This window comes from Monodelphis domestica, chromosome 1, assembly GCF_027887165.1.
Source record: "Monodelphis domestica isolate mMonDom1 chromosome 1, mMonDom1.pri, whole genome shotgun sequence".
In the NCBI taxonomy this organism is placed as follows: Eukaryota; Metazoa; Chordata; class Mammalia; order Didelphimorphia; family Didelphidae; genus Monodelphis; species Monodelphis domestica.
In genome coordinates this window covers 456,930,901-456,955,891 of record NC_077227.1, presented here as the reverse complement: position 1 = coordinate 456,955,891, position 24,991 = coordinate 456,930,901, and the positions used below count along the sequence as shown (strand labels likewise).

Genomic DNA, 24,991 nt, shown 5'->3' with positions numbered 1-24,991 from the left:
CAGTGTTGCCACTGCCTTCTATCTACCCTGGCATTGCCCAGGAAGAGATCCAGATGGTTAGATCTGATGAGGGGCATCGAGGCATAGAGGGAGCTGGGAAGGAAGAGATCTGATCACTCTTGCTAAGGCCATCTAAGCCAGGTCTTGCCATCTGCTTGACTTGGCACACATTAGTGCTACCATCAGATACCTACTAGAGTAAGTTTACTCCTCCACATTTTTTTACCTTCCATCTTAGACTCAATACTGTGTATTGGTTCCAAGGCAGAAGAGTGGTAAGGGCTAGGCAATAGTGATGAAGTGACTTGCCCAGGGTCACACATCCAGGAAATGTCTGAGGTCACATTTGAATCCAGGACCTCCCACTCTAGGCTTGGCACTCAATCCACTGAGTCACCCAGCGGCCCCCTACTCTCCCACTTTTTGCCTGAGAAATCTGCCCTTTTCTCCTTGGATCTGCATCTTACTAGTTGTATGATTATATTCTGCCCCATTATGAACCTCAGTTTTTTCATCTGTAAAAAGGGAGTAATATTATTTCCCATACACACTTCACAGGATCATTGGGAAGAAAGTGCTATCAAAACATGAATTATTATTATTGTTGTTGTCATACCTACAGGCACCCCAAGGAGACACATATCATAGCACTTAAGACTTTTTTTTTAACCTAACCTATTTTAGTATCAATTCCAAGACAGATCAGCAAGAACTAAGCAATTGGGGTTAAGTGACTTACTCAGGGTCATATAACTAGGAAGTATCTGAGGCCAGATTTAAACCCAGGTCCTTCTGATTAAGGCATGGTGCTCTATCCACTGAACCATCCAGTTGTCCCATGCTTAAGACTGTCAAAACTCTGACCCATGACTGTACAAGATTCAAGGCACCCAAAAAGCAGATAGGCAGGAAGAGAGTTATTTGAGTCATTTTACTTATAAGGAAAGATGTCCAAAGAATGGAAGAGGCTTGCCCAAATGTACATCTTGAATTAGGAGTATAGTCAGAATTGGAACTCAGATCTCCTGCCTCCAAGCTCAGAGTTCTTGCCTCTTCCCTATATTGCCCAAGGTTACTCCTTTGTCTTAAGTTCCAGGCCCTTTAGAGTCAGCTCTGGTGGGGCTTGGAGATCCCAGTACCTAGAGCCAGGTTTCCTTTTTTGCAGTCTGTAGGATCTCCCTCTCTTGGAGCCCCAGCTAGTGGGTATTCCTTAGTAGTCTGAGGAAGGTCCATAGTCTTATTTCCTAAACTTCCACTCCTCTCACCCACCATTGAACCCTGCCTCCACTCTCAAGGCCATTTTGCAGATGGGGAAACTGAAGGTCAGAGAAGTAGATGATTTATCCCAGCTCACATAGCCGTCAGTCCTCTTCCCTGGCTCCTTCTCCTTTAGAGCTCACTCAGTCTGCCCAGCCAGGCCCCCTCCATTCTTAACTCCAGCCGTTGCCGACACCGCCTGAGAGCTGGGGAAGCAGCCAGGCGCTGGCAGAGATTAAATGCCGGTGGGAATGTGAGCTGATTCCTATCGGGCGAGTCATTATGAGAGGTCTGGAGCTCTCACATTAGGACTCCGCCACAGGGGACTGACCCCCGAGAGATAACAGAAGTCTATCCGCATGGAGCCAGCCATAATCTCTGCTTCGCACTCCTGCTGTGGAGCAGACCTGGTACAGGCTGCCGGGGAGGGATCCAGTCTTTGGGGAGGCAGGGGGAGGGGTATGCAGCTGGTCAACCCCACTGGCATAAGGGGCAGAGGAAAGATTGGCCCAGGATCCATGCCTGCCAGCCCCCAATGCCAAAAGCCTCTCACTCAGGCAGGATCTGAAAGAGACCTTTGAGCACAGAATTGTAGTGTTAGAAGGGACCTTAGGACCAAGTTTTAGAAGGGTACTTAGGGACCACTGTTTTGCAGGTGGGATACTGAAACCCAAAGAGGATGTGACTTTCCCAGTGTCAAAGAAATCAGTGGCAGAACTGGAAATCAGAACCGGGGCTCTCTAGTCCTGGCCATAGTCAATAGAAAAGCTGTAGGATGGGGCATCCATCATCCTATGGTTGCATACAGCCTGCTCACAGACTTAAAGAAGCCTCCCTTTAATCCTCATATTAACCTTTCTTTTTAAAAAATGTTTGTCGCCATCTTTTGTTTTTGTCATAACTTTTTGAATGTAGGTAGGGTGTTACATAGTATTCCTAAAATAACCCAGCTGAAGAAACTAACACTAGGATGAGAACCCCAATTTTAGTCCATTATTCTTATCATAACAAGCTTGGGGTGCTCAGTGGTGGTTGAATCCCCAGTCTCCATCCCTGTGGATCTCAATCCAGCTTCTAGTCAGTATAGGAGAAGAGCAAGAGAACTTCTCCAAATCCCTGCTCAGCTGCTTATTAGCTGTGTTCTGTTGAACAAGTCACTTCCTCTTTCTGGGTCTCTTTTATGAAATATAGGAAATGGAACAAAATTTCTCAAGCCCTGCCCAGCTCTGAATCCTATGGTCCCTAGGAACACCCTAGTCCAGTGATGGCAAAATTTTTAGAGATGGAGTGCTGAGCCCTGCCCTCTCTTAGCCGAGACAGGGGAGGGAGGAACCACTTCCATTGGGCAGGGGAGTAAGTGATAGGAGGCAGGGGAGAGTGGCTGATTGCTCTGCTCCCCTCTAGCTATGTGCTATGCTGTGAACTATGCTCTCTCCAACTCTACCACAGGAATCACCTTCACCACAAACTCAACCAGCTGTTGTCTGCGCTGCTCCCTCTCAGAGCATGTGAGGCTTCCCTGATTCCCCCAGTGCCTTACCCCAGACAGGGGAGGGAGGAAGCACTCCCGTTGGGTAGAGGGGCAGGGGGAGTGAGGATGAATGGAGAGGAGGAGGGGAATGGCTCCACCTGAAGTCTCTCTGGCTTTCTAGTAACAATCTGGTGGGTGACTGCAGATGTGACCACGGAGAGGGCTCTGCTTGCCCTTTTTGACACATGTACCAAAGGTTTGCCATCACTTCCTTAACCAGTGAGCTCTAAGCTATTAGGGAATTTTTTAGGCTGAGGACCAAGTTCCCCCATTTATTTCAGTTCTACAATTTTTAGGTGCCTAACTCTTAGCTGGGTTTTGTATAAGATAAGGTATGAGGGGAGTAAGGTGGCTCATTGGATAGAGTGCCAGGCCTGGAGATGGGAGGTCCTGTGTTCAAATCTGGTCTCAGACAACTCCTAGTTAGGTGACCCTGGGCAAGTCACTTAACCCTAATTACCTAGCCCTTACTGCTCTTCTGCTTTGGAACCAATACACAGTATTGGTTCTAAGACAAAAGGTAAGGGTTAAAAAAAAAATCAGGCAAAATAAGGCATATTTCTTTCCCTTAGGGAATTTACACTATGTTATATTCCTTCTCTCCCTCCCTTCCTGATCCTACATTCTTTCACTATCCCAGCTCTTAAGGAAATCCTTTTCCTCAACTCATCCCTAGTCCCATCATTATGACCCTCTACATTCTCTCAAAGGAGCAGAGGGTACAAGATCTGTGGCTTCTCTGGAAAAGGGTGGATGGTGGCAGGGCTAAGGCCTTAATGAGCCTTAACACTGGAACCAGGAGTTCCTCAGCTCATTGGCTCTGTGGGACCCCTTCCAGAGATGTACCAGTTCAGCATCGTGGAGACAGCACCTATTGGCACTGCCATTGGTCGAGTGAAAGCTGAGGACTCCGATGTGGGAGAAAACACTGACATGACATACCAGCTCAAGGACGAGGGCGGCGGGGACATGTTCAAGGTTACAACAGACAGCAACACCCAGGAGGCCATCATCACCGTGCAGAAGGTGGAGATCCTGGTGGGGTGGGATGGGGAGGAACACAGGGCAAGGAGTCTGGGATGGGGTTGTTGGAGGGAATCTATAGAAAAGAGGTAGCAGCACATAGAATGAGTCCTGGGCATTAAGTCAAGAGCCCTGGGTTTGGATGCTAGCTCTGTAACTTATTAGCTATGTGACCTTGGGCAAGTCATTTTTACTATGCTGAGGCTATGTTTCCTCTATAGAATGACAAAAGAAAAATGAAGAGGCTAGGTTAGATGATCTCTAATGTACCTTCGAGCTCTGACATTCTATGTTTTACGTCCTAGGATTCTAAGTTCCAAGGCTCCTGTCATTTTTAACATTCTGTGTTCTGGGTCCTAACATTCTGTGTCCTACAGTCCTTTCCAAATACAGAATCAAAGTCAAGAAATATGTGAGGTGATCCTAAAATCGTAGAGTAAAGGGATATATCTTTGCCTCCTCTGGAAGGGAACCAACTCTTTTCCCTCTTCATGATAAGCAGAGTATCCATTATTCCTGGCCATCCCACGCCCCAGATGGCCACTCAAAGAGTGTCTCCTCTCATCTCGCTCACTCCTAAGGCACCCTCAGCTTCTCTGTCATGTCAGCGTGGTAGGGAAGTCAGCCCCTGCCTGATTGATGACCCCAGCTCTGGGCCCATCATTCACTGGCTTCTCTGCATCCTGATTTCCCAGGAGCAGAGGCTAGTAGGGGTGGGGGTAGAATGGGCTTCCCCAGAATGGGTGAGGGGAGGGAGAGGAAAGCTTGGCCTTAGCTTCAGTTCTGACTTTCCCTTCTAAAATCAGCAGGGCCAGCACTACCAATATAGAGGCAAATCAGGCAGCCCCGACAGTGCTATTAGAGGGTCTCTGAGAAGGCTTCTTCTGCCCCCAAATATCTCTCCCGGCACTTGTCACAGCAAGTCCACTCTTAGTGTTGTTCCTTTGGGTGAAGTCATTGTCTTTAGAAGGTCCCAGTCAGCATTTGCTGAGAGGGGTGAGAGATTATTAGCCATTAGCATCCAGTGATGAATTGGCTCAGAATGTCCAATCGCCAAGGAATCAGAGCACAGCATGGGTAAGATTTGAATGCATGTAGAATCCTGGGATTATAGACTGTTGGAGCTAGAAGTCTTAGAAATCCCCTCGTTTAGACCTTTTGTTTTATAAAGGAGGAAACTGAGGCCCAGAGAAGCAGTGATTTGCCCAGGGCTGAACAACAAAGTAGTGGCAGAATTGAGATTCTAAGCCTGTTCTTCTGACCCAAAGGTCAGTGCTCTAAGTGGGGCCTCTGAGCAGGGGCTCTGGGTGCTCCCATGGTTGGCATAGGGAGGGGAGATGAGGAAGAGGCTTCATCCTGGGGGAGATGTGTACCCACTAGAGAGAAGGACCCTCCTTGATAGCCCCTCTCCAACAAGGTCTGTCCTTTTAATTGCCTGATAGCTAGTATTTGTGTATCTTTGAGTGGTTATTATCTCCAGAAGGCCCACAGGTAGCAAGGGCTTAGATCCTTGACCCTCCCTTACTACTTATCCACTCATCCAGGGTGCTACTAGAACGTCACCTCCTCCATCAGCCCCAAGATCCAAAAGTCCCCACTAAGGACCCAATCCCCTCTCACCTGGTCCCTCTCTGTGTCCTAGCACCTGGACTTTGAGGCTCAGGCCACACACACAGTGGTGCTTGAAGCCTTGAACAAGTTTGTGGACCCACGATTTGTAGACCTGGGGACTTTCAGGGACCAAGCGATCGTCCGGGTGACGGTGATGGATGTGGACGAGCCTCCTGAATTCCGGCCACCCTCCGGACTCATGGAAGTACAGGAAGATGCCCAAATCGGCTCCATAGTTGGTGTGGTAACAGCGCTGGACCCTGATGCTGCCAATAGGCCTGTCCGGTGAGGCTCCCCTACCTTATTTGGGACCTGCTAGGGCTGCTGTCCCCTCCCTTTGGAATAATAATAATAATAATAATAATAACAATAATAGCTCACATTTCTATATCACTTTAAAGTTTGCAAAACACTTTACAAATATCACATTTTATGCTCACGACAACCCTGGGAGGCAGGTGCTATTATCCTCATTTTAAAGATGAGGAAACTGAGGCAGATGTGTTCAATGACTTGCCCGAGGTCACATAGCAAATAAGTGTCTGAGGTATTATAATTGGAAAGATACTTAAAGATTCATTTTACAGAGGAGAAAACTGAGGCCCAGAGTAGGAAATCAACTTGCCTGAGATCAATCAGTGACTTAGGCCCCAGGAAAGCAAGATGGTGTGTGTGGCTCTCTAGCTTGAGAGCCAGCAAAGGCATGATACCACACATGGCCACCCAACTGGAAACATATCGAGAAAGTCCAAGGATGAGGAAGTGTGGGTACCAGAGAGGGAGTAGGACTTAAGTGGGTAGGGAAAGGAAGGGCCCTGATGGTGGTGGTGAAGTGCCAGGTCAGAACAAGTAGTCAGAGAGAAGAGGGAATGGTCAACTTCTAAGCACAAAGAAATTATCTATCCTTGCAGAGAGAGAAGAGTAGAATTGTGTGTGTGAGAAAAGGGGGTGGTGGAGACCAGCTCATTTAGCCAGAGTACCTCCCATCTTGTTTACCTTCCTTTCTCTGAAGAGCGCCCCCTCCCCTGGCTGTGATTACCCTGGGCATACAAAAGCAGCTGGGAGGGGCTGCCAACTGGACTGAGTCACTCCAGGAGTGAGAGGGGGAATTGAAGAGCTGATTTGCCAAACAGCAGTCCCCTGCAGTGGGTTTCTTTGCTGCAACCCAGGCCCCCTCTGCTGGCTTGGAAGCCTAAGAAAGGGAGACAAGTCTATAGGCCAGGGAGAAGCATGCACTGAGTTGGAAGGAAAGATGCTTCCCTACCTTGCCAGGCAGACCTCAGAATAGAATCCAGGATGGAGGGATGGGATGGGCACTGATTGGGGAGGATTTAGATGGGAAGAATGAGGTGATCCGCATGGGGAAAGGGGAAGCAAGGAACCATTCCTCTGCTACACACACACACACACACACACACACACACACACACACACACACACTCACTCACTCACTAAGAGAGTGTGTACTGAAGGCACATGCAGGCAGTCTTCCATCAACATACATGGTCTCTGGGTCTCTGTTCTGCCGATTAACCCATTGTGTGATTTGGAAAACCTACGTCCTCTCTCCGCACTTCAGTTCCCTGACTTGTAAAATGAGGGAATGAAGGCTCAGAGAGTCAGACTTAAAGTTGGAAAGATTTGAGTTCAAATTCTGCCTCTGACACTTAATAACTGTGTGACCCTGGGCAAATCCCTTAACATCTGAGGGAGTCCCCTAGTCCACTCTCTCTGACCATACGTTTAGATGGAGTTTCCTTTCTAGGAGTTTTGATGTCAGAGAAATAACAAGTCTGGTCCCTACAAATTGAGATTAGACCAGATGGTATCTAAGCTCCTTTCTAGTTCTGATGTCTTGGGTAAGACTTGTACACACCAATCTTTACATGTGTCCCCATCTTGTTGTCCCCCACTGCAGTGATGGCTGGAAACAAACAAGCTCACTCGGTGTCTCCAGGAGGCATTTGCCCATGATACATGCAAGGATTCGCTGGATACAGCCAGATGTGCACACTTGTTTGTGCAGGGTTCAGTGGGTCCCCAGAGAACACCCTATATGTGCTTCCCTCTCCCTTTCTGGGAATAAGAGGCCTATATATAGTCTGGAAAGTAAAGAATTCAGCTGAAGCTGAGAATGGATAGTCAGCAATCAGGCCTGTACACCTGCTTATCTGGCTATCCCTATTTCCTCATATATTCCTTATCATACCTCACATTCAGCACTTTACTATTTACCAAACACTTTGTAGACATTAACTCATTTGATCTTCTTCACAGCCCTGTGAGCAAGGAGGCAGAAAAGGCAGGGTGGGACAGACATTGATTGACCTCTGAGGTCCATTCCTAAATCAGAGGATCTCTGAGTTGGGAAGATCTTCAGAGGGCATCTAGCCCAGACCTTGTATCCCCTCCAGAAGGTAATCAATCTCACCTCTAATTGAAAGCCTTCCTTAATGGAAAGAACGCATCACTTCAAGAGGCAGCCCATTCCATTTTGGAACAGCCCAAAATTTCAGGAAATTTTTCCTTTAAAACAGTGGTTCTCAACCTCTCAATTTGCAGCAATGAGAATACATTATGCATATCAGGTATTTACATTCCGAATCATAACTGCAGCAAAATTACAGTTTTGAAGTAGCCACCAAAATAATTTTTGGTTTGGGGTCACTGCAACATGAGGAACTGTATTGTGGGGTCACGGCATTAGAAAGGTTGAGAACCACTGCTTTAAAATGAGCTAAAATTGACCACTTTGCACCTTCCACAAATTTTCCCTAATTTGACCCTCTAGGACAGAAAGAGGCCTAATCTCTCTTCTGCATGATAGAATTTCAGATGCTGGAAGGCTACCATCTCTTCTCAAGGCTAGACGTGGCCAGCCCTTCAAATAACTGGACCTCAGTTTCCTCATCTGAAAAAATTAGTTGCTGCCCCCAGACTACATAATTATCCCCATATAAAGAAGAGGAAACCAATCCAGAGAGTTAAAGGGACTTTTCCATAGTCCCAGAATTAGTAAATAGAAGAGCAGGGATTATAGAACCAATTATAGAACCACAGAATGTATGATTTCTGAACACTGTGTAAGCTCTTTGAGTGCAGAAACTGTCTCATTTGTAAAAAAAAAAAATTCACAACCATAGAGCCTAGTACAGTGCCTTTTATAAAGTAAACACTTAAGATATATTTGTTGAATTGCATAGGATGTAGAGCCAAAAGGGACTTTGAGGATCATATAATCCAAGCTCTTCCCCCCCAGGGAATAGTCCCAGAAGTGGAAATGACTAGTCTGAGGCCACACTGGTACAAAGGTCCCTTGACTTCAAAGTTAGTGTTTTTTTCACCGTACAGTGTGTATTGCTTTATGCCATAGACAGGCATAAATACATGCAGCCCTCTCCCTTCCCCAGACATGGGTCCCTGGGGAAATTGCCAGCCAGTTCCAAAATATGGAGAACTTGATGAATCCTGAAATTCTGATTGTCTTTGGAATGGAGCCCTTCTCCTTCCCTTCTGCTCTCAGGCACTAGACATGTTCTCAGTTGCCTTCATTCTTCTTCTTTCCTCATCCCCCTTTTCCTTTCTATTTTTTAAATCTGTGTGTGTTCATTGAATAACAAGGAATCAAACTCTCTGAGCCCAGTGGAAGAGGCCATCTGAGCTCCCCATTTTTTAGGAGAGGTCTTCTCACTCTAAATCCCAACCTGGGGTAGATAATAGATGATTCTTCCTTCCTCTCTCTGTCTCCCTTTTCTTCCTGTCTGCCTGCCTGTCTGTCTGTCTCCATCTCTCTGTGTCTCCCCCACCCTCCTGGTTTATGACCCTCCAGAAGCTTTAGGCTCAGCAGCAATGACTGACCTGCATCTCCAGCAGTCAAGTTGCTATCCTTGGGAACACCTGGCTCTCACTCTCCATCCCTGGGATTCCCTCCTCCCTCTCTCCCTCCTTCCCTCCCTCCCTCCCTCTGTCTTCACATTATTTACTTACAGAGGGAACAAAAGAACCAAGAACTGAGAACAAACTGCCTCTGAAGGCTGAGGAGGCAGAAAGAAGAGAAAAGAGGACTGCCCAGGGAGTGAAAGAGAAAGAAGGAGAAGAGGAATGGAAGAAAGACAGGAGCAGGATGAGAATTGGATAGGGAGAAATAAAGGCAGAGGGGGGAGCTTGGTAAAGGGAAGAATGAGGAGAAGAAGGGGAGAAACGGGAAGGAGACAGAGAGAGGGGGAGAAAGGGAAATGAGAGAAAGAGAGAAAATGGGAACAAGTCGGGACTGGGGAGAAGGGGAAGAGAAATAAGAGGGCAAGTGAAGAAAGGGAGAGAATAGGAGAAAGCAGGAAGGAGACAGAAGAATGGGAAGGAAAAGAGGAGAAAATGGAGGAAGAAACAAAGAGAATGGAAAAGAAGTGGGAGATGAATAGGAAGAGGAGAAGCAAGGGGATCAGAGAGAAAGAGGGGAGAAAGAGACAAGAGAAGGGATGAAAGCAAAGATAGGCAGGAGAGGAGAGGGGGAAAACAGGAGGATGTAAGTGAAAGGAAAAAGATGAAGAAGGGGAGGAAGAGAGTAATAAGAGAAAGACAAAGAAAGAGAAGAGGATAAAGGGGATATAGGAGAAGGAAAAAGAGGAAGATGAAAAGGAGTGATGGGAAAGAAAAGGGGAAGACAGGAAAAAGGGGAAAGAGGTAAATACCTTCCCTTCCTAGTTTACTCCTCAGAAAAATGAAAGGTTGGACTAGAATGGTCTGTGAGGATCCTTTCAGCTTTGAAGATCTATGAAGATCTCCTTTATTTTTAGATCTTATCTAGCTCTAAGTCTCTAAGTGATCTTCAAGGATAGGGAGACCACCAGGAGGGGGATGAAGAGGAGAGGCAATCATCAGCTGAGAGGCCCTTCCCACTTCCAGGCTAAGAATTAACTTGGACTCCTCTGGTAGGGCCTAGCACCCAACCTATTCCTTCCCCACTGAATTAGCCTTTCTTTTTTTTTTAAACCCTTACATTCCATCTTAGAATCAATACTGTGTATTAGTTCCAAGGCTTAGAAGAGTGGTAAAGGCTAGGCAATGGGGGGGGGGGGGGGAGGAGAGGGGGGATCAAGTGACGTGCCCAGGGTCACATGACAAGGAAGTGTCTGAGATCAAATTTGAACCCAGAACCACCTGTCTCCAGGCCTAGCTCTCAATCCGTCTCACCACCCCTGAATTAGGCTTTTTTAAAACTGCTACCTGTACTGGGTTACAGCATTAGCCCTGAGACCTATCCCACTGCTATCAGAATCAAGCATCTTGAAATGAACAAGTCACTTTCCCTTATGAACAATAGTATCCTCATCTCCAAAATGGAGAATTGGACTAAATAGTCTCCAAAGCCCTCTCTAAGGAAGTAGATGAGCAGGATGTAGGGGCCCGGATAGTAAAACCGGCCCACAAGTTCATTTTCTTGTTTTGGCCCATATCTCTCCCTCCAACTCCTCCCAGATTCGATTGGCTCCCGTACTTGGCTAGGATGTGATTTCTCCCTCCTTCGGTTTGTGTCCTGCTTCGTGCTGCTTGCTCTTACAGTTGTATCCCTAGGCTTTCTTCTCCACTAGACTCTATAATGGAACCTCCTGGAGGAAAGGTCTTGTTTCTCTTTTATGTTCCATGATCTCACCAAGCACAAGATCCAGTAAAGGCATCACATATTGTCAGACATGGAAGGGACCTTGGAGAGCTGAAAGGCTCAGAGTGAAGAGAGATCTTGGCAACCGTTTCTTCAATCCCTTCATTTCGAAGAGAAGAGAACTGAGGCCGGGAGAGGGGACTGGACTTGCCCAGGGTCACTCAGCCAGTTAGTAATCAAGTTGGGACTAGAAGCCAGGACTCCTGGTTTTGCAGCCAGTCGCTCCTTCCTCCCAGCAGAGCCACCCCTGTGCAGGCTCAATGAAGCGTCTTTTGCATGGCTGTCGGATGGTGCTAATTAAGCAGCTTGGCTGGACGTGCGTTGCCACAGCGCGGGCTGATTGGGCCAGGGCCCAGTCTCAAATAATAACTGGCAGGGCTCCGCTTTGATGCAGCTGGCCTCCCTGGAGGTCGGGCCGGGACTTCAGCCCCCAATTCGTCCCGGTGGTGTGGGTGAAAGCGGGTCCGGCCGCGGCTGCAGGCTCCCAGCTCGGGTGCCGGGCTCCCCACCCCCAGCCCCCGCCCGCCCGGGCCTGCTTTGTCCGGACCCGCACAATAAACCGCTTGTTGGGCCCGAGGCGCGCGCCCTTTGTCTGGACCGAGGGCTGATGGGGGGGGGCAGGCTCCCCACGCTCTGGGCCCGGCTTTATCAGCTCTTGGAAGACGTTGGCGGGAGAGCAGCCTCCGCCTTGTTCGGGCCGCCGGAGACATGTGTTAGACACGGGCCCGCGCCGCCCCCGCTGCACAAAGGCAGGCGGGAGCCGGGAAGGAGCCGGAACAAAGGGCTTTTTTCACGCGGCAATTGAAAAGCTGCAGACGAACAAATCCTGGCGCTGGCCAGACTGCCGAGCCCAGGGATGCAGCCTCCCGAGAGCGGCCGAGTGGCCGTCTGCTGGATGGCCCCTAGCCCGGGAGCCCCCAGTGCTACCATGGGGGAGGGGGTGGGAGGGACGGAGGAGGAGACAGAGGGAGGGGAGCGGGAGAGTGATGGCAGGGACGATAGACTGCAGGCCCAGGGCCTGGCTCACCATTGGTGCCCAGCCCTTTCCTCATCTACTAGGTGAGCTCGGGCAACAAAGGGCGCTTTCCTCCTCGGTGACTTTACTCAGTTTCCACATCTGTAAAAGGAGGGGCACAGACCAGATGAACTCTATGGAACCTCTCACAATACTGGACTGTATCAGGAAACATTTCCAATCACTTCTCCAGTGACCTTAGAAGGGACTGGAGGTAGGCTGTGGGAGGTCACAGGGAAAGGTATTGGGGATCCCAGATTTAAAGAGAGAAGGGGCCTTATACTGGGACCAACCGTCTCCTTTCACAGAGGAAACAGGGTCAGAAAAATGGAATAAATATTTAAGTGACAACCTGAGAGGAAGAATTCTAGGAATTGTTAACAATCCAGCTAGATCAGAATAGAGAAGAGAGACTAGCGGGAAGTGTGAGTATCCCATGGATTCTTGGGCCAGTGGAATAATCTACATTATTCTTTACTCTCAGTATGGTCCTTATCAGAGGGGTCTTTTTACTGCTCCTCACTCTCAGCACTATTTCCTGTGTCTGCTTTTGCACTGGCTGTCCCTCATGCCTACTCTTAATCTCCCTCTGAGGCTTGCTAGTCTCCCAAAGATTCATCTTAAGTACCTCAGGAGGGAGGGAGGGAGGGAGGGAGGGAAGTTTTTTCCTACCCAGCCCCCAGCTTTTCTATCCTCCCCAGCTGTTTTCTCACCCCAATTCAACTTGCAACCAATTTATATACATGTATATATCAGTATCTGTTCTCCTTCTCCAATAGAATGCATGTTTCTTGAGGGCAGGGATTGGTTCACTTTTATATTTGTGTCCTTATCACCTGGGAGAACTCCAAGCCCATATTAGGCACTGGGCAAATGCTTGTTGATTGATTAGTTCTAAGACCAATCAGCTCCCAAATCTAGAATTCTCTGCAAGTTCTATTTTTAAGTGGGACCTGCATTTATTATGCCACCTATTTTTCGGAGGAGACACAACTTGGAAGTCCCACTGGTGTCTCAAATTCTACATGCCTAGAATTTATCATCATCTCTGATAAACCACCTTCTCCTCCTAACTTCCCTATTTAAATAGATGTCATCACGATTCTCTGAGTCAGTCACCCAGGCTCAATGCCTCAGAATCATCTTTGACTCTTCCCTCTTCAGTCCTCACATCTACTCACTTGTCACACCCTATTGATTCCATCTCCACAATAGCTCACAAATCCATTCCTTTCTCTCCCCTTACTGTGCCCCCCACACTTGTTCATGCCTTCATCACCTTTCCCTGGGGCTATTATAATGGCCTCTTAAAACTGATTTGCTTTCAGGTGCCCCTCAACCTCCCAGCCCTATCCATCTTTCAGGCAGCTGCCAAAATTTTCTTCCTAAGACATGTATTATTTCACTAATTTTAGAATTATGCTAAGAAATCATCCCACTGCTAGGAATATGCCTCAAGGAGGTCAAAGATTGAAAGGTCCCATGTCTGACCATTTCAGTCTCCTGATCAAAAGCTTTTTGTGGTTCTTTATTGCTCATTGGAGAAAATAGATACTCAGCATTTAAAGCTCTCTACAATATGGCTGCAGCCTGTGTTTAGCACCTTAATTCTACATGAATTCTCTTTGTGCACTGTACGTTCCTGCCACACAGAACCAGAAGGCATTCTCCAAGCTCAGTATCCCATCTTCTGCCTTGGTTCATTCACATGCATGGCATTTTCATGATCTTCCATCTCTTTGCCTTGTAGAATCCTCTTCAATGCCTAACTGGTGGTACCTTTTCCCCCATCCCACCCCAATTGAAAGTATTCTCTCCTTCCTCAAATTTTCTTTTGCTCCCATCCCATCCTATATTTTATTATACCGATCTAGGTGCATATTGTATGATTCTGGAAGCTCCTTGAGATCAGAGACTGTCATTTTTTTTAAACCCTTACCTTCTATCTTTGAATCAACACTAAGTATCAATTCCAAGGCAGAAGAATGGTAAGGGCTAGGCAATTGGAGTTAAGCAACTTGCTCAGGGTAACATAACTAGGAAGTATCTGTGGCCAAATTTGAACCAAGGACTGCCTGTCTCTAGACCTGGCTCTATCCACGGAGCTACCCAGCCACCCCTGAATTATGTCATTAAAAAAAATTCTGTCCCCAGCATCTGACACATTGCATCCTCATATAGAGTAGGCACTTAAATGTATACTTGTTGAACCAAAGTGAATATAAATTAAAATGTGAGGGGACCAAAGAAATTCTGTGTGATGGAGGGAAGGGAGAGAGAATACTGCCAGTCAGCAATCTGGAGAGGCTTCCTAGAAATGGTAACTGGACTTTGTAGGATATGCAGGATCACCAGGGAAACAGAGGAAATGGCAAATGGCTGAAGGAATTTGAGATGTTTATGCTCATTTTCGTCTTTATAAAAACAATCTTTTTCTTTAACGAATAATGCTTGGAAATGATCAAATAAAATATATTAAAAATAAAAAAAAGAAAGAAAAAAGAAAAATAAAAACAATCTTTTTCAGAGGTCATGGGCTTAGATTGGGGAAGGAACAGTTTGCTTTGGGTATGTCACTCCTTTCTGGGCTCTAATCTACTCTGTTAAAAAGGAGTTAGACCAGATAATGTACAAGGTCCCTTCCAGGCCTGACATGTTACTTTTGGGTGTCCTTCCTGCTCTAGTCTTTCATGTGCTTTGTTAGGACCCTCCCAGGATTGCCTCTGTGTTCCAAGTTTTCTTCCAGTTCCCTGTGTCTATTATTTGGTGACTTGCTGGATTTAACCATTTAATGATAGCCTGGCCGTATAGTAGGCAGGACATTGGATTTGAAGCCTCGTGAGACCTGGTATCAAATCCCACCTCACTCATTAGTAAGATACTTTACTTAGAGTAAATTAAGTAATTGAAGAAACTGAGGCTCAGAGAAATTGTTCATCTATAAAGTGGGATACTACTATTTCCCTAACAGTCTTTCAGGGGTTGTTGGGAGCACTTTGAGAACTGTAGAAATGTGATTATTTTAGACCAAACTCATGTAGCTCACATTTCTAAGTGCCTTAAGGCTTACAACATGATTCCCCCACAGCAATCCTGTGAGATCATTCATACAATTATAATTTTTAAAAAGTTTAGTGACATTTGTTTTTATATCACCTTTATTTCTAAAAGCATCCCTGACTGATCTCCCCAGCCACCTCTTGTTAAAAAGAATTTTTAAAATGGGGGGGGGAAAGCAGTTCAGCAAAAGCAACTACTCTATCAACTGAGTCTGATAATATATGCAGGTTCCACACCCATAGCCCCCCACCTCTGCCAGGAACAAAGGGAGGTTCATTTTCTCACCTCTTTGTTGGGCTGGTTCCTAGCATTCGGTTTTGATTTTGGGTTACTGTTCTTTCCATTGATTTTGTGGTAATTATTTGAGCTTGTCATGTTTTTGCTTTTGCATGAGTTCAGCTGTCTGCCCATGCTTTTCTATATCCTTCACATTCATCTTTCTTATGGTCCAATTTTATTCTATTACATTCATATACTGTGATTGGTTTATCCATCTCCAATCAATGGATGCCAACCACAACAAATACAATTAGCAATATTTTGATGGACATGGGACCTTTATTTCTATCTTTGACCTCTCCAGGGCATAGAGTGAGATTTTAATCATTGTAATTCCAAATGAGTGAAATAATGATATGACAACAGTAGGCATTTATTAAGCATCTTATATGTTTTGGGTGCTGTGCTAAGCCCCGGGCAGACAAAGAAAGTCAAAAATAATTCCTGCCCTCAAAGAGCTCACAGTCTAGAGGTAGAAATGACATGCATACAATTTTTAAACCCTTACCTTTTGTCTTAGAATCAATATTGTGTCATGGTTCCAAGGCAGAAGAACAATAAGGGCTAGGCAACAGGGGTTAAGTGACTTGTCCAGGGTCATACAACTAAGAAGTATCTGAAGTCAGATTTGAACTCAGATTTGAACTCCTGTCTCCAAGCCTGACTCTCTATCCACTGAGCCACCTAGCTGATCCAACATGCAAACAATTATATTCAAACAATTCAAACAATATATATTCAAAAAACATATATGAATTGCAGATAATTGATGGATAGCTCGGTGGATTGAGATCCCCAGGCCCAGAGATGGGAGGTCCTAGGTTCAAATCTGGCCTCAGACACTTCCCAGCTGTGTGATCCTGGGCAAGTCACTTAACCCCCATTGCCTAGCCCTTACCATTCCTCTGCCTGGGAACCAATACCCAGTATTGATTCTAAGATGGAAGATAAGGGTTTTAAAAAATTGCAGATAATCTCAGAAGGAGAGCACTAAGATTAAGGAGAACAAGTCTTCTTCCTTTATGTAAGACTCATTTCAGGCATGAAAGATAAGTAAGAATACATAAAATGATAGGTCAGTGGGGTGGGGAGGATACACACAGTCAGGAGGTAAAGTCTTTGGTGAGAGGGAAGGAGGTAAAAGAAAAGGGAATAAATCCTTATTAAGCCCCTACAATGCACCAGCCACTGTGCTTAATGATTTACAGATATTATCTTATTTGATGCTCACAGCAACCTTGCCTCAGTAGGTGCTATCACTCTCCCCATTCACAATTAAGGAAGTCAAGGAATATTGAGATTTAGTGACTTGTCCAGGGTCCCACAGCTAGTAAATGTCTGAGGCTGGCTTTGAACTCAATTTTTTTTCTGACTTTTTTTCTTTGTATATATATTCATATATATTCACAATAGTGTGTGTATATATATGTATGTATATATTATATATAGTGTATATATAGAATATACCTATATATAGTGAGGTGTAGAATATATGAGAGGAGTAAAGTATAAGAATACTGGAGAGGTGGAGAGAGTGAGGAGGGAAGCAGGTTATCAAGGGCTTTAAAAGCCAGACAGAAGATTTTATATTTGATTCTGGAAGTGATAGGGAACTATCAGAGTTTACCGAAGGAGGATGTCATGGTCACTTTGACAACTGAATGGAAAATGAACCAGAGAAGTGAGAAACTTCAGGATGGAAGCCAACTAGAAGGCTTTTTCAGTAGAGGTGACCAAGGTTGTGGCAGTGTCAGAGCAGAGAAGGGGACATATAAAGGAGATGTTGTATAGAGTAGAGCTGTTGGATATGGGAGATGAGAGAGAATAAGGAGTTGAAGATGACATGTAGGTTTTGATCCTGGGTAACAGGGAAGATGTTGGTGTCCTTGGAAGAGGGGAGAGTTTTTGAGGAAAGATAATGAAGTCAGTTTTGGATCTGGTTAGTTCAAGATATCCTTGGGACATCCACTTGGAGATGCAAGACTGAAGGTCACAGGAGAAGTTAGGACTAGAGAGTAGGTCTGAGAATCACTGGCATAGAAATGAGATCACCAAGTGAAGTAGTGAAGAGGGCTTGGGACAGAGCACTGGAGCATATCCACAGTTAGTAGACCTGGATAAAGATCTAGCAAAGGAGGCTGAGAATTGATTAGCCTTTTGGAGAAAACTGAGGCTCTTTGAGGTTAAGCAACCTATTCAGGTTTATACAGCCAGTAAATGGTAAAACCAGATTTTAGAACCATAGAACCAAATGATAGAGCCTAAATTTTAATCCAAGTTACTGGTACTCTCACTGCATCCTGCTGCTTCTCAGAGACCCATTATATACTAAGGAAGGCCTTAAGGAAGGGATATCCTCCCTCCTGCATTCCCACCCCATCCACCAACAAAGCCCTTAGATCTCAGGAACCTCCATCTCCCACAGAATGGGGGGAACCCCTAGGAGAGGAATAAATTGAGTACTAGAGCTACCTAAAGGCAGTCAGTTCAGAACTGGTAGAGCCTTGGGAGTGCAAAGTTGTTCAGTGAATCATTGTACTCCCAAGACTTTACCTGGCTTCCTGAAGGGAAGAATTGGGGAGTCTGAGGCAGTGGGAAGGAATGCATAGAGGGCTAAATTTGAAGTCAGAAAGACCTAGGTTCAAATCCTGCCAGAGATACTCGACTGTGGGAACAAGAGCAATTTACTAACCTCTCCAGATCTGAGTTTCTTCATCTATAAAATGAGGAGGTTGGGTATGTCCTTTAAGGTCTCTTTTAACTCTACATGTATAATCTTATGCAATAGACTATGATCTACCTTTATTGTCTTGCCCTGCTTCATCCCTCCTCCTCATCCCTTTTTATAGAGTTTCTTAATCTTTTTTCTTAAACCCCCACACTTTCTAGAAACAGTGCAGGGCTTCCACTCATCCTGGAAAAGTCCTAGAATTCTTGTGACAGCATGAGCCTTTCATCCTTTAGAAACTGACCGAGTCCCAAACTCCCTCAAGGACCATCCTGCAGACCATCCAGGAAATCTAGAGTCTCTTCCTGAGACTGACACTCACGTGTACTTAGCATAATACGTGGTATATAAGTACTTAATAAATATTTGTCAATTAGTTGATTCACTGACTAAAAATAACACTTATCTTAGATGCTCTGAACAAATTGTTGTTCTAGGACCTCTACCATGTGGAGACACTTGGGATTGTAGATGAAGTTGGCTTGATGAGAGTGGGGAAGGTTTGGAAAGGCCACAGAGTTGAGAATAGGATGAAGCACAGATAATAGGATTATAGATTTAGAGTTGGAAGGAACTTGGGAAGTCTTTTCATTTTACGGAATGGGAAAGTAAGGTCCAGAGAGTTGTAATTTGTCTAGGATTCAAATATGTTTTCAAAATTCAGAACTCTGTCCAATACCATACGATGCTTCCCAAATCGGTTAGATTGATGGGATAGGAGGAAGAGACAGGGAGAAGTAGCCTGGGGGCTGAGCCTCCCTTGCCCTACTCCCAACAGTTTGCCTTCTCATTTCCCTGGGTTGGGTTTACAGGGCCCCAGAGCCACTATTCAGTCCTGCCTCTTCATGGGCCCCTAGGTACGCCATCGACCGGGACTCAGACTTGGAGCAGATCTTCAACATTGATGCTGACACTGGTGCCATTGTGACAGGCAAGGGACTTGACCGGGAGACAGCAGGCTGGCACAACATCACTGTGCTGGCCATGGAGGCTGGTGAGTAGGGCAGGGTTGGGGATAGGATAGGTGGATGGATGAAGACTTTACCTTCTGGTACTGAAAAAAAAAAGCCTGTAGTTCTACAGACTGCCTACAGATCCAGTCCTCTTGGATACCTCCAACTCCGTCCTGAGTTGCCTTTTGGTAGCAGATGGGCCCGTCTCTTGGTTTCACTGAATGACAACATCGGTTAGGTGCCAACTCCTACCACCCCTCCTTTGCATCCAGTCCCAAACACTGCCAAGCTGGCCTTGCCGCTAGCTTTTCCTTGAACACTTTCTTCTCTCTGCTTTTACTTACTACTTGTATTACCCTGAGAATTCCCTCCTCAAGCCTTCTTAGAATAGCCTGGGGCCACCAATTCCTCTAGGGTTGTCTCCAGAGCCCTGGTATCCTCTATAGACTTCCCTTTCCTCTTCCCAAACCAACCAGCCATTCCAGTTCACTTCGGATGAGGCTAAGTGTCAGGAGGGACCCTCTTATCATTTACTAATTGCTAATTAAACAGACCTGTCTGAAATACTGGGCCAGATTTCCCACTTGGGAAAGAGAAGGCAGTTAGGAAAATCCAGGCATTCTTCTTCCTTTTAGCCTCAGTTTTCCAGGTACCCCTGGAGAGGATCTAATTGTCTGTTCCTCTTTCTCAGGACATACCAGAGTCCTTAACCCTGAGCTGAATCAGGGACCTGCAACAGAAAGCTGTTGCAGAAGGTCTGGCTGAAGAGAATGCAGTATACAGGATGAATTAGCTCAAGTGGATCTTAGATGTCCAGTTTACTGATGAGACTCAGAAAAGAACCATAGCAGAATCAGGAGACCCAGGCCAGTGGGGAGTGGGCTTGGAGCCCACAGATTCCCTGTACTGTGCTCAGGGGGCTCCCCTGCTGGCTAAGTGAATGGTTAATAGATATTCTGTTGCTGATCAGAAAAATTGCTCACATTTCTCTCACAAGTTAAGGTTTATAAAGCATTCTCTCATAAAAACAACTCTCTGAAGTAGGTAATGCTGACGTATTATTGTATCCATTTTGCAGATAATGAAACAGAGTCCCAGAGAAGTTAAGTGACTAATCCAGGATGGTGCAAGTAATTGCATCCCAGTGCAGTGCAAAGAGCTAGATGTGGCGTGTGATGACCTGATTTCCAATCCTGGCTTTTCTGGTGAAGGTGGATGGCTGTGTGCAAGTCATTTAATAATTATGGGACTGTTTCCTCATCTATAAGAAGGCAGGTTGGGGCAGCTAGCTAGCAGTGCCAGGCCTGGGGTCAGGAAGACCTGAGTTCCAATCTGGCATCAGACTCTTATGAGCTGTGTGATTCTGATCAAGTCACTTCACCCTGTTTGCCTCAATTTCCTGTTCTGTCAAATAAGTGGGAGAAGGAAATTACTCCAGTTATCTTTGCCCAGAAATCCTCAAATGGGGTCATGAAGAGTCAGACACAATGGAACAAAGATGGAGGGTTGGACTAAATGACTTCCAAGGTCTCTTCTGGCTCTATAATCCTTTTATTGTTATTATTATTGCCATTCTCTAGATGGATCTGTAGTTTGCTGTGAACCTATTTCCTTTTAGAGCATCACTTGTTTCCTGAGCCCAGTCCCCTGACCCTCTAATCACCCCAGAGGAGAAAATTTATAGTCTTTCTTAGCAGGAAAGGCTAAAAGCTGCAGGCTCCAAAGCCCCCCATTTAAGGGAATCTAGTTCCCTGACCATTTTGACCTTCCTTCAGAGAGAGCTGGAGAAAGTTCTCCCTGGAGAGGCCTAGGTTTCCTGCCCCCTCCTCCAGCTCAGTCAGCCCCACTGCCCCAACCCTGGGCCCAGTTAAGTCCCTCTGCTGAAGTTCCCTCTGTTGCTTTCAACTCCAGTTTAAAAGGAAATACAAAGGATGAGCAAACCTCTGGGCTGCTGCTATAAGCGCCTTTGAATCCACTTTTCCTGGGGCATGAAAGGAAAAGAACAAGCAGTGACAGAGCAAGTGGCCAACAAGCTGGGGAGGAGAGAGAGAAGCAAACCCCCTCCCCTCCAGTGCTCCCCAGGAGGTGGAAAGGCCTCAGGCGAGAGAGAGAGAGAAAGAGAGAGAGAGAGAGAGAGAGAAAGAGAGAGAGAGAGCACAACTCTTCTCCAGCCCCAAAAACCAGACCGCCCCTCCACTAGCCCACTGCAGTGTCTGATATTCTACCATTATCATTTCATTCCTTTAGGATTTTAGTTAGAATGAGAAGAAACCAAAATAGACCTGAGTCCAAAAATTGCTCCAAAGAAAGAAAGTGACTTGCTCCAAGTCATCTATGAAAAGGCATGGCTAGGATTCAAACCCAGTATTTCTGGCTCCTTCTCTCCCTCTTTTCTTTTTCTTTCTTTCTTTCTTTCTTTCTTTCTTTCTTTCTTTCTTTCTTTCTTTCTTTCTTTCTTTCTTTCTTTCTTTCTTTCTTTCTTTCTTTCTTTCTTTCTTTCTTTCTTTCTTTCTTTCTTTCTTTCTTTCTTTCTTTCTTTCTTTCTTTCTTTCTTTCTTTCTTTCTTTCTTTCTTTCTTTCTTTCTTTCTTTCTTTCTTTCTTTCTTTCTTTCCTTTCTGTCTTAGAATTGACATTAAATATAAGTTCCAAGGCAGAAGAGAGATAAGGATCAGGCAAAAAGGGTTAAGTGACTTGTTCAGGGTCACATAGCTAGAAATTCTCTTCATTCATATTTGAACCCAGGACTGCTTGTCTCTAAGCCTGGTTCTCTATTCACTGAGCCATCTAGCTGCCCCCAGTGCTCTTTCTATTAAACTATGAGAAGGAAGGAAACTAGCATTTATTAAGCACCTACTATATGCCAAGCCCTGTATAACTAAGTGCTTGACATATATTATCTCATCTGATCCTCTCAACAACCCTGGGAGTTATATGCTGTTTTTTTAAATCATTACTTTCTATTGTAGTAAGAACTGTAAGACGGAAAAGCAGTAAAGACTACTTACTTGGGGTTAAGTGACTTACCCAGGGTCACACAGCTAGAATTTGTCTAAGGCCAGATTTGAACTCAGGTCCTCCCAACTCCAGACCTGGCCCTCTGTCTATTGAGCCACCTCACTGCCCTGGTAGATGCTATTATTATCTCCATTTTACAGCTGAGGAAATTGAGGCCAAACAGAGATTTAAAATCTTACATAGGATCACATAGTGAGTAAGTGTCCAAGTTAGATTTGAACTCGGGTTTCCTGGCTCTAGGCCCAATATATTATCCATTATATCACCTAGCTTCTTCTGAATTGAATTGACCTGACCTGAACTGAAAAGAACCTTAAAATATAGAATGATAAAGTTGGAAGGGACCTTAGAAACCATCTAGCGCAACTCTCTAATTTGATAGATGGGACCTCTAAGTATAGGGTCAGTGGTGGAGGAAGCCCACTGATAAGCCTCTCTCTGGGAAGACTCACTTCCCTCTGGGTAGTGACCGTGACAACCTCACAGGATTTGGCACTACCTGTGTAGCTGCAGGTAACATTTAACTTCTCTTGGTGGAGTCGGATTCAACGGCCTCTAAGATCCCTCAAAGCTTTGAATTGATCCTATTATCCAGTGCCTTGGAGTCGCCCTCTTTCCTGGGTAGTTGGTGACGTGCCCCCAACCCAGGGCATTGATCTGGGCATGGTTCTGGTTAAGACAGAGTTCACCCAGTCCTTGCTTCCCTCTCCTGAGATTTGTTAGCAATCCTAGCCTCCTGAAGAGCTGGATCTCAATGGATTTTGGTAAAGCACTTAGCCAAAGGGAGCCTCGCTTTTCTAGGGCTTCCCAGAACTGAATTCACAAAATCCAGGAGGGCTGAATTACTATATAACATGGAATCTGTATTCCTTTAGAGGGTCAAATCAGGTCTCCAAACACAACTCCTCACAGCCTGATAAACCAGTGTTAGTAAAACTAACCCCTTAGGTTTGTAGAGCTATTGATTTTCATCAAAGACAGAAGCACAAAACCCTGTGCCTCCTATCTACAGCTACATTTCATCTTCCTTCCATGCAGCAGTAGGCAGTTTAGGGACTAGTATATATTGACATCTGAGGACATCAAGGTCCAGAGAGGAGGAAGTGACTGGCCCAAGGTTAGATTTGGAGGCTGGCTCAAAGCTGGGGCTCCGTGCCAGTTGTGACTTAGTAGAAGCCTCCTTAGGAACATTTGCACAGGGAGCATCTTGGGGTAAAGATGAAAAAAAATCTAATTCCTGCTCTGATGGTAATGGCAGACCACTCTGACCTTGAGCAACGAAGAATAGCTGATGTATATAGAGTACTTTAAGGTTCACAGTGCACTTTACTCATTTATCTCATTTGAATGTCCCAGCAATCCCAGGAGATGGGAATTAGGGCTCCTCAACCTTTTTTGTATCGTGAACCCCTTTGGCCAGCTGGTGAATCAGACAGACCCTTCTCAGAATAAAGTTTTTACATACATAAATCCAAATATGTAGGATACAAAGGAAACCAGTTATGTTGAAATAGATTGTTATCTTATATAATATGTGATATATGATATATAATAAAGTATATTAAATATATCAAGATATTTTCCCATCTATATTCATAGACCTTCTGAAAATTTTTTAAAACCCTCATCTTACACCTTAGAACCAATACTCTTTGTTGGTTCTAAAGCAGAAGAGTGATAAGGGCTAGGTAATGGGGGTTAAGTGACTTACCCAGGGTCACACAGGACCCTCTGAAATTTATCCACAGGCATCCCTCCTCCCTGCACTATAAATATTATTCCTAATTTGCACATGAGAAACCTGAGGCTCAGAGAAAAGAAATGACTTTATTTTTCTCCCCTCAGTTCTCTCCTCCACGAAATCAGGGGAATATTGTACAAGATGACCTTCGAAGTCCCTTCCAGTCTAAAAATATTTTGTTCTTAAATCCTTCTAGCTCCGAAAGCCTCCATTCTAAGGTCCCTTTGAGCTCAAACATCTCCTGCTCTGTGTTTTAAGGCTTCTTCCAGGCTACACATTCTATAGCCTCACATTCTACGTTCTAAGGATCCCTCAAACCTTGACATTCTGAGAATTCTCTGTTTGCTCAGCTTCAGTGGGCTGTCGGGAACAGGGTGTGCCTGGCATGGGGGTGGGGGAGACCCACTGGAGACAGAAGGACACATTGGCTCAAGCAGGGGGGAGGCGAGCCGGGGTGGGGGTGCTGGTCTGACCAGCCAAGCTTTCTCTCTTTCAGCAAACGCAAGGTGACAAGAATCAGAGGGGAAATATTTATACACAGCAGCTAAGATTTCCCAACAAGTTAGTAAGTGTTGCAGTTCCCCTCCAGCAGGGCTGCCTGTCATACCGGATTACCTCAAAGGCCTGTGGAGCCGCTTAGTATTCTGACTCCCCTCCGCCGGTAACTTCTGAGTCATCCATTCTGCCCATCCAGACGCTCCTTCCACTGACATTATCTTTAACGTTTTGTAATCATGAAATATTAATGACCGATATTGAATTTAAAGTACAATTTGTGTCTGAATCCTCTGGTGGAAAGGGCAGATGTAGAGGGAAGGCCTTCAAAGTGACAGCAAGAATTTTGGAGGCCGAGCTGGTCCCCATTGCTGGGGAGGGAGGGATGGGGTCAGGCCTGGGGTCCCCACTGCCTCCCTCGGGGGCCTACAAGCAGCGCATGGACCCCTATTGGGCTGGAAGCCAGCCACTTAGAACAACTAGCAGCTAATCTCATCTGCTCTGTGAACCCCGAGCTGGGCTCTACTGCCCAGGCTAGTTAGAGAACTAGGCTAAAGAAGCCTTAAGGGAAGAGGGAAAGACAGAATCACAGAACTACAGAATTGGGAGGAATACTAGAACAC

At 45.6% G+C, this 24,991-nt stretch overlaps 1 protein-coding gene across 1 annotated transcript in view; it reads left to right on the top strand.

Annotated features, from left to right (window-relative positions):
• CDH22 (cadherin 22) overlaps positions 1–24,991 on the top strand; it is a 154,026-nt gene that overhangs the window by 111,089 nt on the left and 17,946 nt on the right. Inside the window, 3 exon segments of the mRNA XM_056812366.1 lie at positions 3,627–3,814; positions 5,454–5,707; positions 19,021–19,157. Coding sequence (XP_056668344.1) covers positions 3,627–3,814; positions 5,454–5,707; positions 19,021–19,157 — 579 coding nt within the window.